The sequence below is a fragment of the Carassius gibelio genome, chromosome B9, assembly GCF_023724105.1.
Source record: "Carassius gibelio isolate Cgi1373 ecotype wild population from Czech Republic chromosome B9, carGib1.2-hapl.c, whole genome shotgun sequence".
Lineage (NCBI taxonomy): Eukaryota > Metazoa > Chordata > Actinopteri > Cypriniformes > Cyprinidae > Carassius > Carassius gibelio.
The window spans coordinates 22,444,860-22,465,678 of record NC_068404.1 but is presented as its reverse complement, the minus strand read 5'-3'; the positions used below and the strand labels follow the sequence as shown (position 1 = coordinate 22,465,678).

General features: G+C 36.3%; 1 protein-coding gene across 3 annotated transcripts in view; it reads left to right on the top strand.

Moving 5' to 3' along the window:
- Window positions 1-20,819, top strand: part of erbb4b (erb-b2 receptor tyrosine kinase 4b) — a 317,969-nt gene that overhangs the window by 204,900 nt on the left and 92,250 nt on the right. For all 3 annotated transcript variants that reach the window (XM_052566051.1, XM_052566049.1, XM_052566050.1), the window contains 2 exons: window positions 12,704-12,835; window positions 14,381-14,446. In XM_052566051.1, the coding sequence (XP_052422011.1) occupies window positions 12,704-12,835; window positions 14,381-14,446 (198 nt within the window). The remainder of the gene's footprint in view (window positions 1-12,703; window positions 12,836-14,380; window positions 14,447-20,819) is intronic.

Genomic DNA, 20,819 nt, shown 5'->3' with positions numbered 1-20,819 from the left:
CTTCATCTTTAGTTCAAGGACACGTTCAAATGCCAGAAATTTGAGAGTAAAATAACATTGTACCTGTGTGTTTCAGCACGTTGCTGCTAGTCGACAGCCTGCTCCAGTGTTAAGAAAGCTTTGGCATACACACGTTTTAGCTCCGCCAATTTGTCTCCATTACCTGTAAGCCTCTGCTAATGGAGTCAAAGAGTCTCTAGGGTGTTGTTAGCACATGACTTTACCGTTTGATTCGAGCCTTTGTAAAATCAGTCATTACGCTCCAGCCCGAATGCAGACTCGTGCAATCATTTTGACAAACATAGAGTTGTTCTCTGACCCAGAGCTGTATATCAGAATATTGGTAAATGACTCTGTACGTTGATTATATGCATGTGTCGCTTGCTGTGCAAGCAAACGCTCACAGTTGAGAGAAAGAGGAGCAAAAAACAGGGAGGGAAAAAAGTAGAGCGTCTATGGATGTTGAATAATTCAAGACTGGCAGCACATGGGGCTCCAGGGCCAGCCGGAGTGCAGGAACTCCAGCAACTGATGAGCACTGTGCCCAAACCTAACCTTTGTCCCGCACACACACACACACACATGGACACAATGCGTATCAGCAGCACTCATAAAGCTGCAAACTCTGCTCGTCTGTCCACTCCGAGCGGTTTCAGTCCTCCACCCCCTCAGATATCAGACTTGGGCCTCATTAAAAGTTAATGTGAGGCGTGCAAAGAATTTTAATGTCAATTAATAATCAAAACAGTTTTCTCTACAGCCCTGCGGCGTTATTTTAGAGCCGAAAACCAGGACATTCAATGCACCCATAGCAAAAACAGTGGTGTGCACAAGACATCAAAGTGACCCCTGTTATCCTGCTACAGACCTGATCAGTTCAAACCAGTGTAGCAGGTGATCGGCTGTGTTGCGGCTGGCGAGTGTGCAATTCTATGGCGGAAGTTTGAACAGCAGTGTATTGTGCTTGCCAGAGGTTCTGGCTGGGTTTCTGTGCGTGCACAAGCCAAAGTGTCATTGGCATCGATAGCATGCAGAGCTGGAGTCGACGCACAGCCATACACATCTATATGCACGCAAATACTTATGCTTTCAAGTGATACAAGCACTACAGACTGATAAAAGGCATCTCCACCTCCGCTAGTCCTCCTGTTCTTGATGGCGTCTCTAATTTGGCATTGTTTCATCAAGCCCACAGCAGGGATCGTTAATGAAACATTTAAGAGCGCTAAAGTCAATTACCTCTGCTCCTGACAATCACAGACCTCTTGTTTCAGAGGGAATGTGACGGGAATTGTTGTTCAGCTGAAGCTGTGGGATGCGCTTTGATCACATGGTTGGTAGTTCGGTTGGAAACCGTATCGCTGTGAAGCCTTGTCCACACTGCAGCTTATTTTTTTCTGAGATTGTCTGACTGGCAAATAAAGCAGCCATTCGGCAGTTTAAGAAAAGGTTTATCTTCAATAGTTGATAATACTTGTATTTATTTATTTATTTTCTGTTTGTTTGTTTGTATAATAATTATAATAACAACTACACTTATAGCTAAACAGTATATATACACACTTTGTATAAAAGTTTCTGATAAAGGACTAAATAAATATATGTTTATGTGTATACATATACAGATGGATAGATAGATAGATAGATAGATAGATAGATAGATAGATAGATAGATAGATAGATAGATAGATAGATAGATAGATAGATAGATAGATAGATAGATGTAAAAATGAAACTAATTTATGTGAAAATGTCTCACCTCTACATAAAAGAAAAAGTGATCATCGTAATTTTTATTGTTTTAAACTTTGTTTTTTATAATATTTTTATCACATATATTTTAAACAATTTCGAAAACAAAGCAGAGTTTTTATATTAGTTTTATTCCTAGCAAGTGCATCAAACTAAACGTTTTCAAAAAGCTAATGCCACTAACCAGGTTACAAGTGATTAGTTGAACCCGGTACTTTCTAAACATTGTTTTTTTGCAGCATTGACCATTGGAAACTGTGTAGACACCAGCTAATCCGATTAGAATTGGCTATTTTAGCTAAGGCTTACCATTTTTATGTGCAATATGCATCAGACGGTCAGTGAATGAACTGTTCAATAGTCTGTGGGTGTTCTGACTGAGACTACAGACTGTATAACATTCATTTAATTATAGAAATGCTTCTGCGATATTATGTTAAGCATTTGACTGTAGCAGGTCCACGTATACATAGCATGCACAATCATTTTGTTAATGATATATGGGTGCATGGCAAAACTGTAAGGAATAACTGAAAAGACGGATGGGGTTGGAAATCAAAGAGGACAAGAAAATAATTGGAAAATGCCCTCCTTGGAAAATCACTTCTCTTAAAAGGCTACCTATTAATTATTCTCTTTTTCCTGCTTCCTGATTGGTGAGTGAGGTGATATCTAGGAGGAAGCAGGTGAACATAAAAGGGACTACCTGTCTTGACTACCATGGAGTTACATCAGACGCCACCACGAAACATGCCCAGTGACATAGAAAATACCAGAGTGAGCAAGAGAAGCAGCTGGTGTGCATCTGGAGTAGTAAATCGAGTGTGTGCAGGCTCTTGTGTTTCAGCTTTCAGCTAAACTGGCACAGCAAGGTCTTTGCCTCAGCATCCCTGTCTCCCTCCGTGGCTTAATAATTAATGTATTTATTTTTTGCATAGTGGCTCACGGGGACGAAGTTCAGGGGCTACACTGAATGCAGTGGAGGGTAATAGGACATGAATAGCCCCTGCTGCTGTTACGACCGCCCTGCTAAGCACTCAAGCTGCCCAGGTGGGGTCTGCCATGCGGATGAAAACATGATGCTAAATATACCACAAACTCCTCCCTCACTACCCCACCTGGCCTCTTGTTTACTCTCCGAGCACATCTGAAATCACTTTTCCAAACACAGACAATTTTCTCATCCAGCCCTCTTACATAATTTTGCAGCACTGTGCATGAACTCATTTTTTAATGTGTTACACAAGGTATTTTAAGTCATATCTAGTTTTGGTAGCAGAGCAAAGTTTGGCCAAAGCAAACTTCACTTTAACTAGGGTTGGGAATTATATAAAAACACACGGTATCCTAGTTTTCCTCATCTACTTTGTACTTTGTGGTCGACAAACAGGGGCTGCATGATAAATCGCATGTGATTGTCATGCACATCTCGTCAGTAAAGCTGGTTATGTGATTAATAATACCGGTAAATCTCCATCACATGTTTACAGATGGAAATTATTCAGATGCATTTAATACACAAAGCCGTAAATCAGCGACAAGCTACACTATATCACGTTCATTAGACGCGTATCAGCATAATATTGTTTTTATTAATGCCATTTATAGTTTTGTTAATACAGCACATAACACTAGTCAACTAAATGAATGTGAGATGGCAAAGATGAATGCTGTTTTGGAAGTTGAATGTAAGGGAAATTTCTTTTTGGAATTTCTGTGGTTTAATGTGATATTGTTCTTGTTCATGATGAAATAAAATTTTATTGCTGTAATTAATTTATAGCAATAACCAGATGACCCATTAAATTCATTTTGGAAGCGATGACTGATGAATGCATATTTATTCCAGTGCCTGTATATAAGATTAGTATTGACCAAGTTCAGATGCTGTCATATGTGGATCAGCTTATTATGTTGTCTATTTTCATCAGTTTCAATATGAAAAATAACTTTCATATCGATTCAGTGGATTTATTGCATTTTGAGAAAAACAGTTATCATTGATAAATTGCATTTTGGGAAAAAAATATAATAAATGTTTATAATAATCAAAATATAATATAATAAAAGTTTCATCATCATCCAGTCTCATCATCATCAGACAAACTGAGACAGACTAAATCCAGAAGAACTGTGGCAACGTCTCCAAGATGCTTCAAGAAACCTACCTACAAAGCTACTGTTAAAAGTTTTAGGCACTGAAAATGCTGTAAAATGAGGATGCTGTCAAAAATAGTCATAAATAGGTTATCTTTAGCAATTAACTTATATTACCTAAATTAAATCAGCATTTGGTGTGGCCATCCTTTTGCCCTAGGTGCACTTGTGCATAGTTTTTCAGGTAGCTTTGCAGATGGGTATCTTGAAGCATCTTGGAGACATTGCCACAGTTCTTCTGGATTTAGTCTGTCTCAGTTTGTTATGTTTCTTCAAGTAACTCCAGACAGACTGGATGATGGTGAGATCAGATCTCTGTGTGGAGCACTGGCTGTTGTCAGACTGCTTGTGCAAACACAAATCTGATCTCATCATCATCCGGTCTGTCTGAAATGACATGAATAAACAGAATGATACATACATACATAAATACATTATATTTATATCATTTATACTTCCTTTCAGGCTGTTATGAAATGTAGAGGTTGAGTTCAGAGGTGTTCCTGGCTTCACCTGTAGGCTGTCAGGGGAATGCTGACCTCTCCCTGAGGTTAACAGAGGTCACAGTCGAGTCATCTGTATTCTGGTGCTCTTTTGTTTCTGTTAGGCTTGGCTTTTTTGTCTCTCTCTCTCTGTGAGTTTCTGGTGAAAGACAGCTCATTGGAGTGCTGGTGTGAGGTGAACAGTGTTCTGCTCTGATCTGAAGTGTCACTCAGAAGCCAGTCTCGCCCCCCCCCCGCAACAACCCTCTACCTATGTTGTTTATCGTGGCTTTTATTTTTAATGAAGCATGCATTTCAACTCACTTGTGTTCTCTGATTAAACTATTGTGCAGTTAAGGAGCCAATTTGCTTTGCCCAAAGAAAGAGAATGGATGTTTAAATAACTATTCAACTTTCTCCACAGCAGAATTTTTTTCAAACACAGTTAACAGTTACTGTTATATTACATTTCATTTTATGTGTTTTATGTATATTTTTTCTTTAGTATGTTCTTTGTTTTTAATCATAGGTGTCATCAACAGATATTATAGCGATTATGTAACATTATTCCCCAACACTGCACTAAAGCCATTCACATACTCCGCGCTGCACTCTTTTATAAATTTGTTCATCATAGTGTTAACCTGAAGTAACTGCATTCAGATCCTCCCAGAGGAGATAGCTGGCCAATGCACAAGTTGTGTACAGTCTTAATCTGTGTTCATTATCTGCAGACAAACCATTACTGTAGGTTCCCTTTCCTATAGACCAGTGTTTTAGAAATCTATTCCCACAAGCGTGCCACTGCATGTAGTGATTTAACTGCTCTAATACAACAAGCTCACCTACCTGACCCAGATATGTAGCATGAAAGGTTATTTCAGTTACTAGAAATGAGAGAGCCTTACCCTTTGCCCTCGCTCATTTTTATACCACTACTCCTTTCTATTCTTTTCTCAGATAAATAACCAGATGCCCCTGCCCTAGATAATTCAATAAGCCTTTAATCTTAGCAATTTTTCATAAAGATTCACCAGAAACAATTGTGTAAGGGATAACAAAATTTAATCAGCCTGCTTTAAACAAAATTACCACCCTGAGGAAGTCAGGGGGCAGAGAGGATTGTTGGTAATACCCACCATCTAAATTTGTCATCCATCATTTATATATATACAGTATAGTGCACCTATATTTATTGAGCAGAACAGCCTTGAACCCTGATACACCCTCTAACCCAACAAACAACTCGCTTTTGCAGTAACTGTTCATAAATAGACGTTATAGTGTATGTGAGCATATGTCATTGCTTTTCAACTACTACTTTTGTGCTGTTACTACACAGTTTTCCCCTCAGCATTCAATATACTTTCAATTCTTTCTTTATTGCTTGTATATCACACCGTCACTGTGACAATTCCCCTTATAACATTTGCCAATAAAAATTGCCCTCCTGTAGATAGACAGGGTGTCCTGTTTTTTCCACCGCCATTTTTTACTTTTTTATTTGTATCAACCTTGGTTGGATTTGAAAGGGATTTATTTCAATGCAGCTCTTGCCCGTTATTTATTGCCTTTGTCATTGGTTTTCAAGAGCTGTTATCGAGTTGGTCTTTGTCCCTTCACAGCCTGAGCAAAAAAAAAGATGATGCATTGAGCACTACAAGAGGGTCCTTGGTCCAGATGAATTCCAAGGACCGAAACAGACACATGTAACCAGGAGAACACATGTTCTGCTGTCAGCACCCATCACATATGGGCCATCAGTGAGCTCCCGTGATGCTTTGCCTGCCGTGGCCACTCATGCTTGAATGTCAACAGCGTCTCGTTAAAAGTGAATTTGCTCGCAGCCAGCACGGCACGAATGCCTGCTGAACTACTCCCGCACAGGTCCACGCCTTCCCCCTTACTCTCTCCCAAACGTCTGCAGCATCAACTCCTCATAAATGCTTTTATGTAGTTAAATTAAAGCCGTTGTTCTTTTCAGGTCAGTAGTTAAATACATAAAAGTGCAATTAAATTCAAATGGAGTCTGTCTGTGTTTTATTCCTAGTTTGCCACCCCTGTTTCTCTAGATTTATGTGAGTGGCTCTCTTGCTCTGACCTTGGCCAGGGTGTTCATGGAAAGCCCATCTTTGAAGCTTCTTATTATTGTAGCAAAATAATGTATAAATGAGCAATGGTACAAAGCTTTGAGCATTTACACTATGATTTAAAAGTTTGGGTCAGTACTTTTTTATTTTATTTTATTTTATTTTATTTTTATTTAGCAAGTACCCATTACTTGACAGTAAATACATTTATAATGTTACGAAAGATTACTATTTCAAATAAATGCTGTCATTTTCAGCTTTCGATTCTTTAATTTTGATTGAAATATACAAATGTAAGATAAGCAGCACAACAAGAATTATTATTATTATTATTATTATTATTATTATTATTATTATTATATTTTTTTTTAAGATCATGTGACTGTGAATACTGGAGTAATGATTCTAAGAATTCAGCTTTGCCTTCACAGGAATAAATTACATTTAAAAATGCATTTAAATGGGAAAAAAAGTTATTCTAAATTGTAATAATTTCACAGTATTACGTTTTTTTATTGTATTTTTCATCAAATAATCGATTTATTTTTTTGTCAATATCGTGTCATTTATAGTCAATATTTTGTCATATTTATTCTTTTGTTAGTTTTAATTTTTACATTTATTTTAGTTTTAATTGTATTTCATTTTATTGCTCATGGGTCAAATACTGACATTGTTGACTATGATAGGATTATATTAAGCATTCATAATTCTTCTAGATTTTTCTTCTTTAAAAAGTATTGCATTATTAACATCATGCAGTGTTATTTTGTTTTTCCTAACCACATTTTTATCAGAAGTTTGTTCAATTAAAAGATTTCCTGCAGCTCAAGTAGAAGAGCATGACACTGGCAATGCCTGAGAAATCACAGCTGTCTCTGACAGCTGTAGACTCTATAAATGCTTTTATTTACCTATTATCTGTCTGCTTTTGACTCATTTCTGTATTGGTCAGTTGTGATAAGAGGCACATGGAAGGAATTACTTGCATTTTTTTCTCAAATTGAACACAGAGGGACACACAATCTTCAAATTTCCGGTGAAATATGTACGAATACATAAAGTCTTACCGTTTCTCTCTCTTAGGTCTTGTTTAGCATTTAGCCTGTGATTTTAGTGCACTCACTCTCACCAAAGAATAAAGCCAGCATGACAGATATCACCGTCCTCTGTGCAAAGAACAATAATGTTAGGTTAAAATGCAATTAAAAAACTAAGTGTTTATTGTTCTCACAAAGTCCTAATATGTCGGGTTCAGAGGGATTTTTGTTTTCCTCATCGTTGTTTGCTCAACTTTACTCATTGCATTCTTTAGCCAGACAGCATCTCCTTGGTAACACGGCTGGAGAGGCCAGGCTGTGTGGGGCAGAGCCTCACTTTGATGGATGGCACAGAAGATCACCTATTTGTACAGTGGCGGTAGGGGAAGCTGGCACAGTCTGGCATATCATTCCTCATAAGCCCTGGCAGCCTCAGTCCCTCTGTGCCACACGCAGAGCCAGACTGCTGGTAGTGACTGGCATAAGGCCGGGGTGATGTTGGCACTCTGTGATGAATAGACGGCCATATCTATGCCTGATTGGCTTAGTGATCTTATTGAGGAAATGTTACAGTGAATGAACAACTGGATTAGGACTCTGTGCTTGTTAAAGAAGATGCTGGACTAGTTCAAGTTGAGCAAATAAAAAAAAGATCCTGCGTACTGCATACTACACCGCTGGTGCCATGATGTCATGCTCTGGTCCATTTAGTTGAATTAAACTGATTGTTTTAAGCCCAGAAAAAAAAAAATCATTATCTATTAGTCTTCATATTAGCTTGGGTAAGCAGCATTTTAAGCCATTTTAAGATATGTTTCCATCCAGAGATGCAAATTTAACTTTTGTGTTAAATTAAAATGTTGTATGTAACATGTTTCGATCTCAGGTGCTCAACAAAATCATGACTTCCTGGGAAACAGCAAGAAGTGTAAATAATAAAAAATAAAGTTGCAAAAATGTTTTTCCTGCATAATAAATAACTTGTGTCTTACTGCATGCAGACAAAACACAGTAATAAATGCTGTCATCTTGTGTTTGGAGGTGGATGCCTAATGTTTGGAAATGTAATCGTATAACACAATTCTGGTTTTAAAGACAGACTTTTGCTCAGGAATTGAGAAAAAGACTAGTTAGTCTAGTCACATTATCTTTCGAGGCAAGTCGCATTCATTTTTGTGTTTGCGAATTGACAATTTTATTCTTATTCTTATCGGATATACTGTAAATATCTCAATTGAGTGCATACATTTTTACATGTATTTTCAGATTTTATGTACATCTTGGCATTTCTATTCAGCAATTTTCATACAATATCCCAAAATGTGCACAGAAGTTTGTGCATCGAAACATAGCTCTAGACATGTTCTTGTTCAAAGGGTGTTCCAAAATGTAAGATATAATTTAATATTCTTACTATTCTCACTTCTAATAGAAGTGCATTGCTTCTTTAGTTTATACTCAGCAGAGATGGCAATCCCATACGGCATTGCTCACAACGTAAGTAAGTGACGAAGATCAATTCACATTGGCAGACAAATCGGATTATGATAGCTATATTTCAACACTGAAGCACAGCAGTAAAAAATGGTTCATTATCATTAAAAATAGACTAAAATATGTTTTTAGTTATTTTTTATGATTAAGGGGAAGTCGTGGCCTAATGGTTAGAGGGTTGGACTCCCAATCGAAGGGTTGTGAGTTCTAGTCTCAGGCCGGACGGAATTGTGGGTGGGGGGAGCGCATGTACAGTTCTCTCTCCACCTTCAATACCACGACTTAGGTGCCCTTGAGCAAGGCATCGAACCCCCAACTGCTCCCCGGGCGCTGCAGCATAAATGGCTGCCCACTGCTCCGGGTGTGTGCTCACAGTGTGTGTGTGTGTGTGTGTGTGTGTGTGTGTGTGTGTGTGCATTTCGGATGGGTTAAATGCAGAGCACAAATTCTGAGTATGGGTCACCATACTTGGCTGAATGTCACTTCACTTTCACTTTTCATTTAATTTTGTTGAAGTCAGTTATCAAGTTGAATCTCCCTTTTTGCTTTATATTAGCCCTTTTTTTCTAATGCACAGAGTTGTGTTCCAAAAGAGTCACTTGCGATGTTTCTTTTCAGTTCAGGTGCCTATGTAAGCAGTAGACAGTACGGCAGCTCACTAGGTTTTGGAACAGAGCCAAGACTCATTTTACTCTAACATGCTTCAAGTTCTTCCATGTTTTAAGTATGCAGGTATGACACGATTGTGTGTGTGTGTGTGTGTGTGTGTGTGTGTGTGTGTGTGTGTGTGTGTGTGTGTGTGTGTGCATGCACAGCATTTCCCGATGACTGACATTAATGTTTTCACTTCATCTGAGACTAAATTGAATTGAACTGTAGCTTTTACAGATCCATAACAAGTCAAACAGTCATTCAAATGAAACCAGCTGTCTTGATAGCCAAGAGGAACATGCTTTACTGAACCCAGCGCCAGTGCTGGCATCTAGACTGCCAGTGTGTGTGTGTGTGTGCTTTCCTACCCCTCCAGCTGTGTGTCCTTTGATACAGATAACTTGGGTGCCAATCTGTGCCAGCTGAGAAATTGAGATTAGGGTTATAATGTGGCCTATTTTCCCAGATTTCTCTGTTAAATGCAATTTTTATGCTATAGGGTTAAATAAATAAATAAATAAATAAATAGTAAATGTAAATGTCAAACTTAAATGAAGATCTTAAATATAATCATTAAATCTAAATCTAAATATCAAATCTAAATGTTAAATCTAAAGCTTTAAATGTTTTACTGTTAAACACATGGTTTGTGAATGACTTTCATCTTTTGAACACAAAATAAAACTGTCAGCCAAATTCAAGAGAAGTTCAACAGGAAATATCATAGCCTGTGTATAGGGCTTTGAATTTTATCTTTGAGAATGATGGACCTTTGCGTAAGGAAGTATAGACTTGTGCAACTACTGTAGATTTAGCCACAACTTTTTTTAATGAACAGGGCCTATTGCATGTAAACAAAGGCAACTATCTGATTTAATGTTTAGTTAGTTCTCTTGTATGATCGATATTTTGATATAGTAACATAATAGGTGCTGACTGAGCCTATTCAGTCTTCAATTGTGGGCTCTCTCTTACCTCTCTTACGTGTTTTTATCTGATGTATGCAGTAAGGTTCAGTGAAGCTAGACAGAATCATCGGTAAAGACAGAAAGACAGCATCCCCGAGTCTACTTCATCCGGTCAGGCTGTCTGAGGACCCCTGTCGAGTTCTGCCATTGGATTTATTTGTTTTTCAGATTCTTGCCGCTAGGAAAACGCAAGACATTTACGTACAGCCCTCCCAGCATGTCAGATGCAGAGAGCGCTAAAATTAATTTATCCATTGAGCGCCAATTTCTCAATGCCCTGTAGAGAGAGGGGAAATACACAATAACACGGTCTCCAATCATCAATGGAGTACAGTTTAATCAAGCTTTTGTTAGGCTATTATCAGTTTCAGATGGCCCGTGGTATGAATACGTCTCATCTGTTCTTCCGCCACATGGCTAATCTCCTGTAGCCATGAAAGAGAAATCCAGTGCAGTAAATAATGCAAATCTGTTTTAATCTCTCTAGTGTTTTTATCCACGCAAGTGAGGATCATTCTAGACACGTTAAGATCATAATGTTCATTGTCGTCTGGTGTGCCCAAACAGAGATGTCTCACCCGTGAACACACGGGGACGCGAACAACAGATTGATTTCTCTCCAAATCCGGTGATCCGTGTGAGACAGTATGATGCATATTATGGCAAAGGATTGAGAGGCATCTCCCTGCAGATGAAATATGAAATTACAAATCTGTTAGCGCTTCTGTCCAGAATGTCGGCGCTCCAAATCCAGGATGGATCTGATTCTGACATTGTCTGGGAATGTAATCATTTCCTTCCCTCTGTTTGTGTCTGCCGGGAGTAGACATCTCTCAGAGGAGAGGAACAAAGTAGGGAGAAATACAATGAAGAGAAAATCAAAACAAAAACAGATTAGGGTTATTAATAATAGCAGGAATAGTCTAATTTGTCTAGCCTTTATTTTAAGAGATGTCTGTTTTTTTGTTCACCTGTCATTATTTATTCACCATCATGCTTTTTTCAAACCTGTATGACCTTGCAGTGTTTTCTTCTTTGGTTAATAAAGGGATATATTTTGACATTCATTTTATGGAGCTCTCAAACTCCAAAAATAATGGAAGTACACCATAAAAATAATAGATGTAGCCCAAATTTGACTAGTGAGTTATACATAATGCAATATGTGTGATTAATTCATTGTTGACTGAAAAAAAAAATGAGTTGTCTATTAATTGTGACTGGACTGAGTCACAGATGATTGTAAACTAGGCATTTAGACAATTTTACTGAAAAGAAAAATCTAAATTGAATTAATTGGTGCATCCCATCTCTAAAACACTCTTGAACATCAAAGAAAAAAAAGTATATTTCAGTCTTTTCCTGTAGTTTCACATAGAGAGAGAGAAATCTTACACATTTTTCTGAATAAATCATTTTGACGTATAAATTCACTTTAAAGATCAGACTTTAATAAATTGTTCACATTGTTGTGTATTACTTGAACACTCCTGAACATAGAAAGAGCTTGAACTTTTCATCTGTTCCTGACATAAGACTATGGTATGTCTTCAGAATACCTGCGCATTTATTGCACATCATGTATTTATGATCATTTATTGGTAGTTTTGGTCCAATTTTAAGCTTTAAAACTTCAGTTCCAATTAATTGTAATCACAGAAAAAATAAACAAACAGTAAGTACCTCATTTAAAATGTCACCTATTGTGTTTCTCACAAGTCATAAAGGTTTAGACCAACATGGGAGTGAGTAAATGATTAGAAATTACTCCTTTCTGAGTGAATTGTTCCATCAAATCATCAGCCTCATCTGACTGTGGATTCCAGGCTGACTTACCTGAGAAGTAGGCCAGTACTGACACCAGAGGGTCAAAAAGAGTCATTGAGTGAAGAAATCAAATTATTTTACACATTATCTTTGTCCTCCAGGGAGCCTTACCTTGCTCTTTCTATGTAATGTAAGATAGTGATGAGGTCACCTTCAGTGGAACGATACGCTCGGAGGTGTCCGCTGACATAAGTCATTAAGTAGTCAGTGGTGTTTTATTGTTGCTGTCTGTGTTTTAACAGAAATTCTGAATGGAGGGGTGTATGTGGACCAGAACAAGTTCCTTTGTCATGCCGATACCATCCACTGGCAGGATATAGTGAAGACCGTTCGTCCTGATCACCTGGTTGTGCCGTCCAATAGCAGCAGCTCATGTGAGTAGTACTGACCAGTCAGAGCAGGCTTACAGTGCTAAACTGGATTGTTAATACACTCCTGTTTAAGTTTAGGGGCAGTATGATTTCAAAATGTTTTTGAAAGAAGTCTCATATGCTCACTATGGCTGCATTTACTTGATACAGTAGAGAATGCAGTAAAATCTATATATAATTTTTTTTTTTTTTTTTTACATTTTATTTCTAAAATTACTTACATGTATTTGGAATATAAATATTTTATAAATATTTTATGTTGTCTTTACTGTCACTTTTGACTGACGTGACGTGAGCTTTTTGACCCCAGTCTTCTTTATTTGTTATGCCTCCCCACTCTCTAAATCAAGGGTGTTGAATTTCTAATCCACTGTAATCTCTTAGTGTTTTGAGGAATGGATTGTCCTCATTGATTTTATTTAGTTATTTAATTAGGTTATTTACATTGGCAATAAAAAATAAATAACACGAAAAAGCAATGCAGCTTTCACCAATTAAAATGCAATCTTGCCCTTCCAGCCAATGTTTATCAATTATTTTTTTCCAATGTTTCCAGTGAATGATTTTGACGGTCAATGTAAACATTAAAATCAACCAAATGAGACCTTGAGCATCTCACCCTTTCTTTCAAACCTGAATAACATTTTAATGACCAGGAGATTCATAGTTTGAAAAAGCACCATAAAAATGATCTACACGACTCATGACCTATTTATGGTATATGGTTTCAGAAGTCAGATTAGAATTGTATAGATTATTTTTAGGGTGCTCTTTTGTCTCTTTAGAGCGCTACAGTGTAAAACACCATCTAATTTCCATTGTATGATAGTGAGGAAATGAAGACAGAGTTTTCATTTAGGCTGAGCTTAGAAAGGCAATTGAGCAGCCCTTATTTACCACATCTCACAAAAAGTTTACAGAGAACAACAGAAATCAAGGACCAAGGCAGAAAAAGAGGAAACGAGAAAAAACTTTATTTTTTAAAAAGGAAAGATAGTCAAAAGTGTCTAGTCCATGTAGCTGAAGAGAGAAAGCCACTAGTGTAATTATTCTTAACTGAAGTGGAACAGGGACAGAGGACAACACTCCATCAGTCAGCCATGCTCACACTGCAATTACCCAACAGTCAATTAAGCTTGGGTGGCAGAACTACCACCGCAGATGAGTGTAGCAAAGACATACGGGCCGTCTCCGCTGGGGCAGTGCTCTAGAGAGTCAGCGAGAACATTGTTCTGTCAGTCAGCAATGACTCTTTCCCACTTTATTAGAACAGGGTCAATGCGGATGTAAAGAGTTACATCCTATAAAGCTGAATGATCCAGATTCCGGTTACTGTGATGTACAGTAACATTATGACAGTGAATTCGCAATGTGACGAAATAACGATATGGATAGTGTGATTAGAATGCACACAAATCAAAATTGACACTGATCCTCCTTGTCTTATTCCTGAATGTTATTTCAAAGAAAATATTGTCTGTTTGAGTAATCCTTTATTAAAATGCAGAAACGTGTGATCCCTTAATGTTTTATCTTTCCTGGTTGCAGGTCAGAGGTGTCATAGAGGATGTAATGGACGCTGTTGGGGGCCAAAGGAGGACCAGTGTCAGAGCTGTGAGTGTCAGAAAATCAATATTGACTTCATAATGGTAAAAAAAAAGAGTGGGTCAGTGAGAAATGGCACTTCCACAATACCTAGCTTTAAAATGGTCTGCATTGAAATGAATGTATTTACATTGTAAACTCTAGAGTGTGATGATAATTTCTCCTTATATATACTAATATATATATATAATAGTATTATTATAATTATTATATTTACAAACCATTTACTACAACGTTTTCCTCAATAAACACCTAAATTACTGCTTATTAATAGTTCTGTTAAGGTATTGGGAAGTATTAGGGATGTAGAATATGATCATGCTGAATATGTGCTTTATACGTACTAAACAACAGACAATATGTTAATAATATGTATGCTAATAAACAGAATTGGTTACTATACTGAAACGTTATATTATGACACTAATACATTTTGATTTACTCATTAATTTAGTCAGGTGGCCAAAATGTCTGCCCACTACAAAAAGGTTTTGCTCAGCAAGAACATAAATTAGAGGGAACACTGATCGAGACCATTTTCTAAAAGCATTGTTCTATTCAAGGCCATGAGTTACAGATTTGATCTAATTTCTGCCGGGGTTCTAGAATACCTCTGTCTAGTAGTAAAATATGTGGTACAGTCCCTCTGTAGTAAAATCACTGTAACAAACAGCCCATTGTGGCGTATTATTAATTTTTACATTTCACAATACTTTGCATAGCATACCTTATCAACCAGGATGGAGAAAAAAACCCTCCGAAGTAATTTTTACTCATGAATATAATATGTAGACTCTGCTGAGACAGCCACCAGAGTGAGGTGAAGAGTCGTTCCACTCTGGGAGAGTTCTCCAGCTCTCTCCACAGCACAGGCTCGGTGTGGCACCTCCAGCAGGCCGTGGCACGCCGCTGTCCTCCCAGTGGAGGATTATTGAAGAGAGAGACGGGCAGCCTGACTCTCCCTCTCCTCTCATATGTAGCCGCAGAAACCAGCTGCACTTAAAACTGCCGAGATTAATTACTTCAGGTCCCTCAAAACTCTAACACATAGCCAGATCCTCTGTCTCTCTCTTACAGGCTTCCTCTCAACAAGCTTGATCACAACAGGCCATAACTTTGATTTCCCCAGACATGCTCTTATAATGCAGTCAAGTCAGGCTGCTCAAAAAACTTGTCATTACCCCTGCCTCGAAAAACTCACTAATGCACCCGTAAAGATCTCTTTTTGAGGACAAAACATTCAACTTCTCTTGAAGAAAATAAACCATTTTTGAAATTTCATGTTGACAAAACAAATTGCATTACAGTACTCTTGGGATTGGAAAGCGAATAGGCATGTCCACACAGAATCTGCACCAGATCATTTCTGCAGAAACATTTCCATGAAATTTGAACGTCTTTCATTGACTAAGTTATAAACATCCCCTGCTCCTTGCATATTCACATGGAATTCATATGTGACCCTGGACCACAAAACCAGTGATAAGTAGCATGGGCATATTTGTAGCAATAGACATCAATACATTGAATGGGTTAAAATTATAGATTTTTCCTTTATGCCAAAAATCATTAGGCTATTAATTAAAGACTATGTTCCATGTAGATATTTAGTACATTTGCTACCCTAAATATATAAAAATTTCATTTTTGATTAGTAATATGCATTGCTAAGAACTTCATTAGGACAACTTTAAAGGTGATTTTCTAAATATTTATAACTTTTATTTGAATTTTTTTTCTTTTTGCACCCTCAGATTCTAGTTTTTCAAATAGTTGTGGCTCTAATATCTGACTCTCTAATTTGTTATCTTAATTTTAGAAAATTGAACTTTGTAACTAGTTTTATGGTACAGGGAGCTGAAAATGAGTTATTTATTTATTAATATTTTTTTAAAATAAATAATATATATTTTTGTATCTATGTTTATTCATGAAGTGATAGACAATGATGAATTACATTAAATAAAAACAACTAAAATTTTACCTAAATATTTTGCTTTTATTTCAGCAAAAACTTTTATTTTGCATGTGTTCTTATTATTGTTTACCCTTTCCCCTATAAAAGTGCAGAAAGTCTGGTTATTCTGTCTGGACCTGCTAATGGTATTTCTATGAGACCATGTATCTGTATTCAAGACAGTATCATCATCACACAGATGAGCAGAGCAGAGCAATTTCACTCTCCCGAATGGCAGGAAAACTATCATGTACCTGAAATTTGTACTGCCCTGATGATATCACCATTTATTCATGTAATGGACAATCATTTTTATAGACTTCTCCATACAGTAAAATGGTTTGGCGGGTCAAGTAGGAGAATATGAGCCTTTTCTCTTCTCAAATACACCCTAATTAATCATAATGTCCTTCCTGCTTCCTCTTTCATCTCCCTTCTGCAGATGTACCTGTCATTTCCCTCCATCAGGGTACCAACATTCTCTCATTCTTCTCGCTCAGTTTTGTTTTCATTCCATCTTCAAGAGCTCTGAGAGGAAATCTGTTATTTAAATGGAGAAACCATTTATTTGAACAGGCACTTCTGTCTCTCTGTGACTGTTCTAAATCTAGCAAGCATACTAACTAAAATGGAACTGCATAAGTAACCGATTTGGAACATCAACTCCAAACTGTGCATCATGCAAATAGCAAAGCTCACAGGAGACTCTGCTCTCGGCTGATTTTTGCATTCACTTGTTGCTTCTTACAGTAAACGTGAAGCTTCACAGCATAGAAAACTTTATAATTTCAGTGAACTGTTTTGTCAGTACTCTTTAATAAATTTTATTTAGTTAAGTAATTGTACTGTTGTACTGTAAAACATTTGGAGTCAGTATTTAAAAATTAGCAAAGATGTATTAAACTGAAAAAAGTATATTTTTTACTTTATTATCATGTTTTTGTTTTTCTAAAAGAAAATGCTGTTTTGTTTGAACAAAAACACAAAGCAGCACAACTGGTTTAACTAATGATATTAATAACATTAGGTTAATATATATTATAATAATACTATTGCAAATTATATTATACCATTTATTTTAATTATAACTATGTATATATACAGTGGGGCTCGAAAGTTTGGGCACCCCTTGCAGAAATAAAATATGAGTAATTTTCAAAAAATAAGAGAGATCATACTAAATGCATGTTATTTTTTATTTAGTACTGTCCTGAGTAAGATATTGTACATAAAAAATATTAACTTTTAGTCCACAAGACAAAAAAATTGCTGAAATTATTAAAATAACCCCACTCAAAAGTTTGGGAACCCTTGGTTCTTAATACTGTGTTCTGTTACCTGATGATCCACGACTGTCTTTCTGTTTTGTGATGGTTGTGCATGAGTCCCTTGTTTGTTCTGAACAGTTAAACTGAGCAGCGTTCTTCAGAAAAATCTTTAAGGTCCTTCAGATTCTTCAGTTTTCCAGCATCTTTGCATATCTGAACCCTTTCCAGCAGTGACTTCATGATTCTGAGATACATCTTTTCAGACTGAGGACATTTGAGGCACTCAAACACAACTATTAAAAAAGATTCAAACATTCAGTGATGCTTCAGAAGGAAACAAGATGCATTAAGAGCTGGGGGGTGAAAACTTTTGGAATTTGAAGATCAAGGTAAATTGTACTTAATTTGTGTACCGGGAAACATACAAGTATCTTCTGTTGCTTACTAAGGGCAGAACTAAATGGAAAAAAATTATATTTCAACAAAATAAGAAAAATTTGGCCATCTTCATCGTGTTCAAAAGTTTTCACCCCCCAGCTCTTAATGCATCTTGTTTCCTTCTGGAGCATCAGTGAATGTTTGAATCTTTTTAAATAGTTGTGTTTGAGTCCCGCAATTGTCCTTAGTGTGAAAAGATGTATCTCAGAATCATAAAGTCACTGCTGGAAAGGGTTCAAATATGCAAAGATGCTGGAAAACTGAAGAATCTGCAGGACCTTAAAGTTTTTTCTGAAGAACGCTGCTCAGTTTAACTATTCAGAACAAACAAGGGACTCATGCACAACCATCACAAAACAGAAAGACAGTCGAGGATCATCAGGTAAAAGAACACAGTACTAAGAACCAAGGGTTCCCAAACTTTTGAGGGGGTTATTTTAATAATTTCAGCATTTTTTTTTTTTTTTTTTTTGTCTTGTGGACTAAATGTTAATATCTTTTATGTACAATATCTTACTCAGGACTGTACTAAATAAAATATAACATGCATTTAGTATGATCTCTCTTATTTTTTGAAAATTACTCATATTTTCACAGATTCTGCAAGGGGTGCCCAAACTTTCGAGCCCCACTGTATGTATATATATATATATATATATATATATATATATATATATATATATATATATATATATATATATATATAACTATATATAATTATAACTATATATAATTATATGTTATTTTAATAATATTTCACAATATTACTGCCTTATCAATTAAATGCAGCTTTGGTGATCATAAAAGACTTAAAAAATTAGTGAGAGAACAGCATTTGAAAAGTATTTTTTATAAACAAGAAATGCTATCTTGAAAGAATTATTTCACTGAGCTCATAACATTGCATTACCTTTTCCATGAAATATGTTGTAAATGTAATTCTTTTTTAGATTTTGGGACTAGACTGCATGGTAAAATCACTGTAAATATTCTCCAAAAATGCCTTTGTTTTCCATAACATACATATAACAGCATATGGGTCTGGAGCAACACAAGTATATAATTACATAATTAGATTTTTTTTACCTGTGAGGCTTAAATGAAGAAGACATAAGCAGCTCGTTAGGTTTTGGAGCAAGGCCTGTTCTCTCTTTCTTTTTCTGTCTTGTATATTCTGATCTCATTTAGATAGTCATGAGCAAATCTTTGCACTGCCTCCACAAAGACACTACATGTCACCGCACTGCACCAGATAAGTCTGTTCTCTTTCCTCTCCCCTCGTCTCACCATCCTCACCTTTCTTCTCATCACTGCGTTTAAATCCGCAGCTCGCCTCGCCACCAGCCGCCTAACTTGAATAGTCTTAATTGTCGAAACGATAAGGACGAAGTAATTGGAGAACTGTGCGACTGTGAAATGGATTTGAATTCCATCTCACACTAATGAAGCTATTTAGTAAGTTAAGAGCATTAAACATTCCGTTCGGATTTTTGCTGTAGTTTAAATTTCCTGTCATTTTTGCAAACTTAAATCTGTATTTCTTGTCAACCCAGTGGATGCTGAGTAAATATTTGAATCTAGTGTATTCAACTAATAATCATTTTTTTGGTGCATAATTAGATTTGGAATCAATTTGTGCATTGCTAAACTGGGATTAGATCTTAACAAGAGCGCTGCTTCTTGACCTAAAATGTGTCTGCGCCATAAAACACGGCAGTTGAGCTTCTAATGAAACTCTCAGAGGCTTAATATTCTGTGCTTTATAGTCTTCTGTGTACTTTATCAAATTGATGGTGTATAATTGCCAGAGTCGGATGTGTTTTAAAAAACATGTTTTATGGCAAATTAATCAACATATCATCGCTCTTCTGACTGGTCCTTTAGTTCAGCACGATGTCTTTTGTTTTCGTAAAATAGGCCATTTGGTGTCTATGCGATAATGGCTTGCACTGCCATAATGGTAGTGGTAAAGTGGTATTTCAGAGGAAGGCCAGCTCAGTTCCATTGAATCTATTCATATAATAAGTTTTATACACATGCCTTTCATAATGTATTGAATATTACATTGAAATACAGTCTTTAGCTATATTATGCAGGGAGGCTGTAATGGCGAGGGACACTTGTGTATGTAAATAGGTAGATGACCTTTTTATATTAACAATTTAGTTTAAATGTTATAGAAATGTATGAGGGAAAGTGTGTATAATAAGAACTGCGATATATGCAGAGATACTCACCATGTAAACCCTGTATAATTCATAAAAAGTGTCATATCAAGCACTTTATTATATATATATATATATCTATATATCTATATAGATATATATATATATATATATCTATATAGATATATATATATATATATATATATATATATATATATATATATATATATATATATATATATATATATATATATATATATATATATATATATATATATATATATATATATATCAGAGTTTCCGCTAGAAAAAAATGGTGCCGGTCACGAGGTTTCGTTTTCCGGACATTTTGATGATATGCCAGTCAAATATCGCCTCTTAATTAGTCAAGTTGAGGAAAACTGAAAGCAGTTTATGTAACTTAAAAAATGACATAATCAGGCCGTATATGCAACATGTTTATTAGCCCAACTTTCAAACAGACGGAAAAAAAACATGAACGTCCGATTGGCGTCAATCAACCAATTGTATTTTTACTATGGTTTCACATTTCA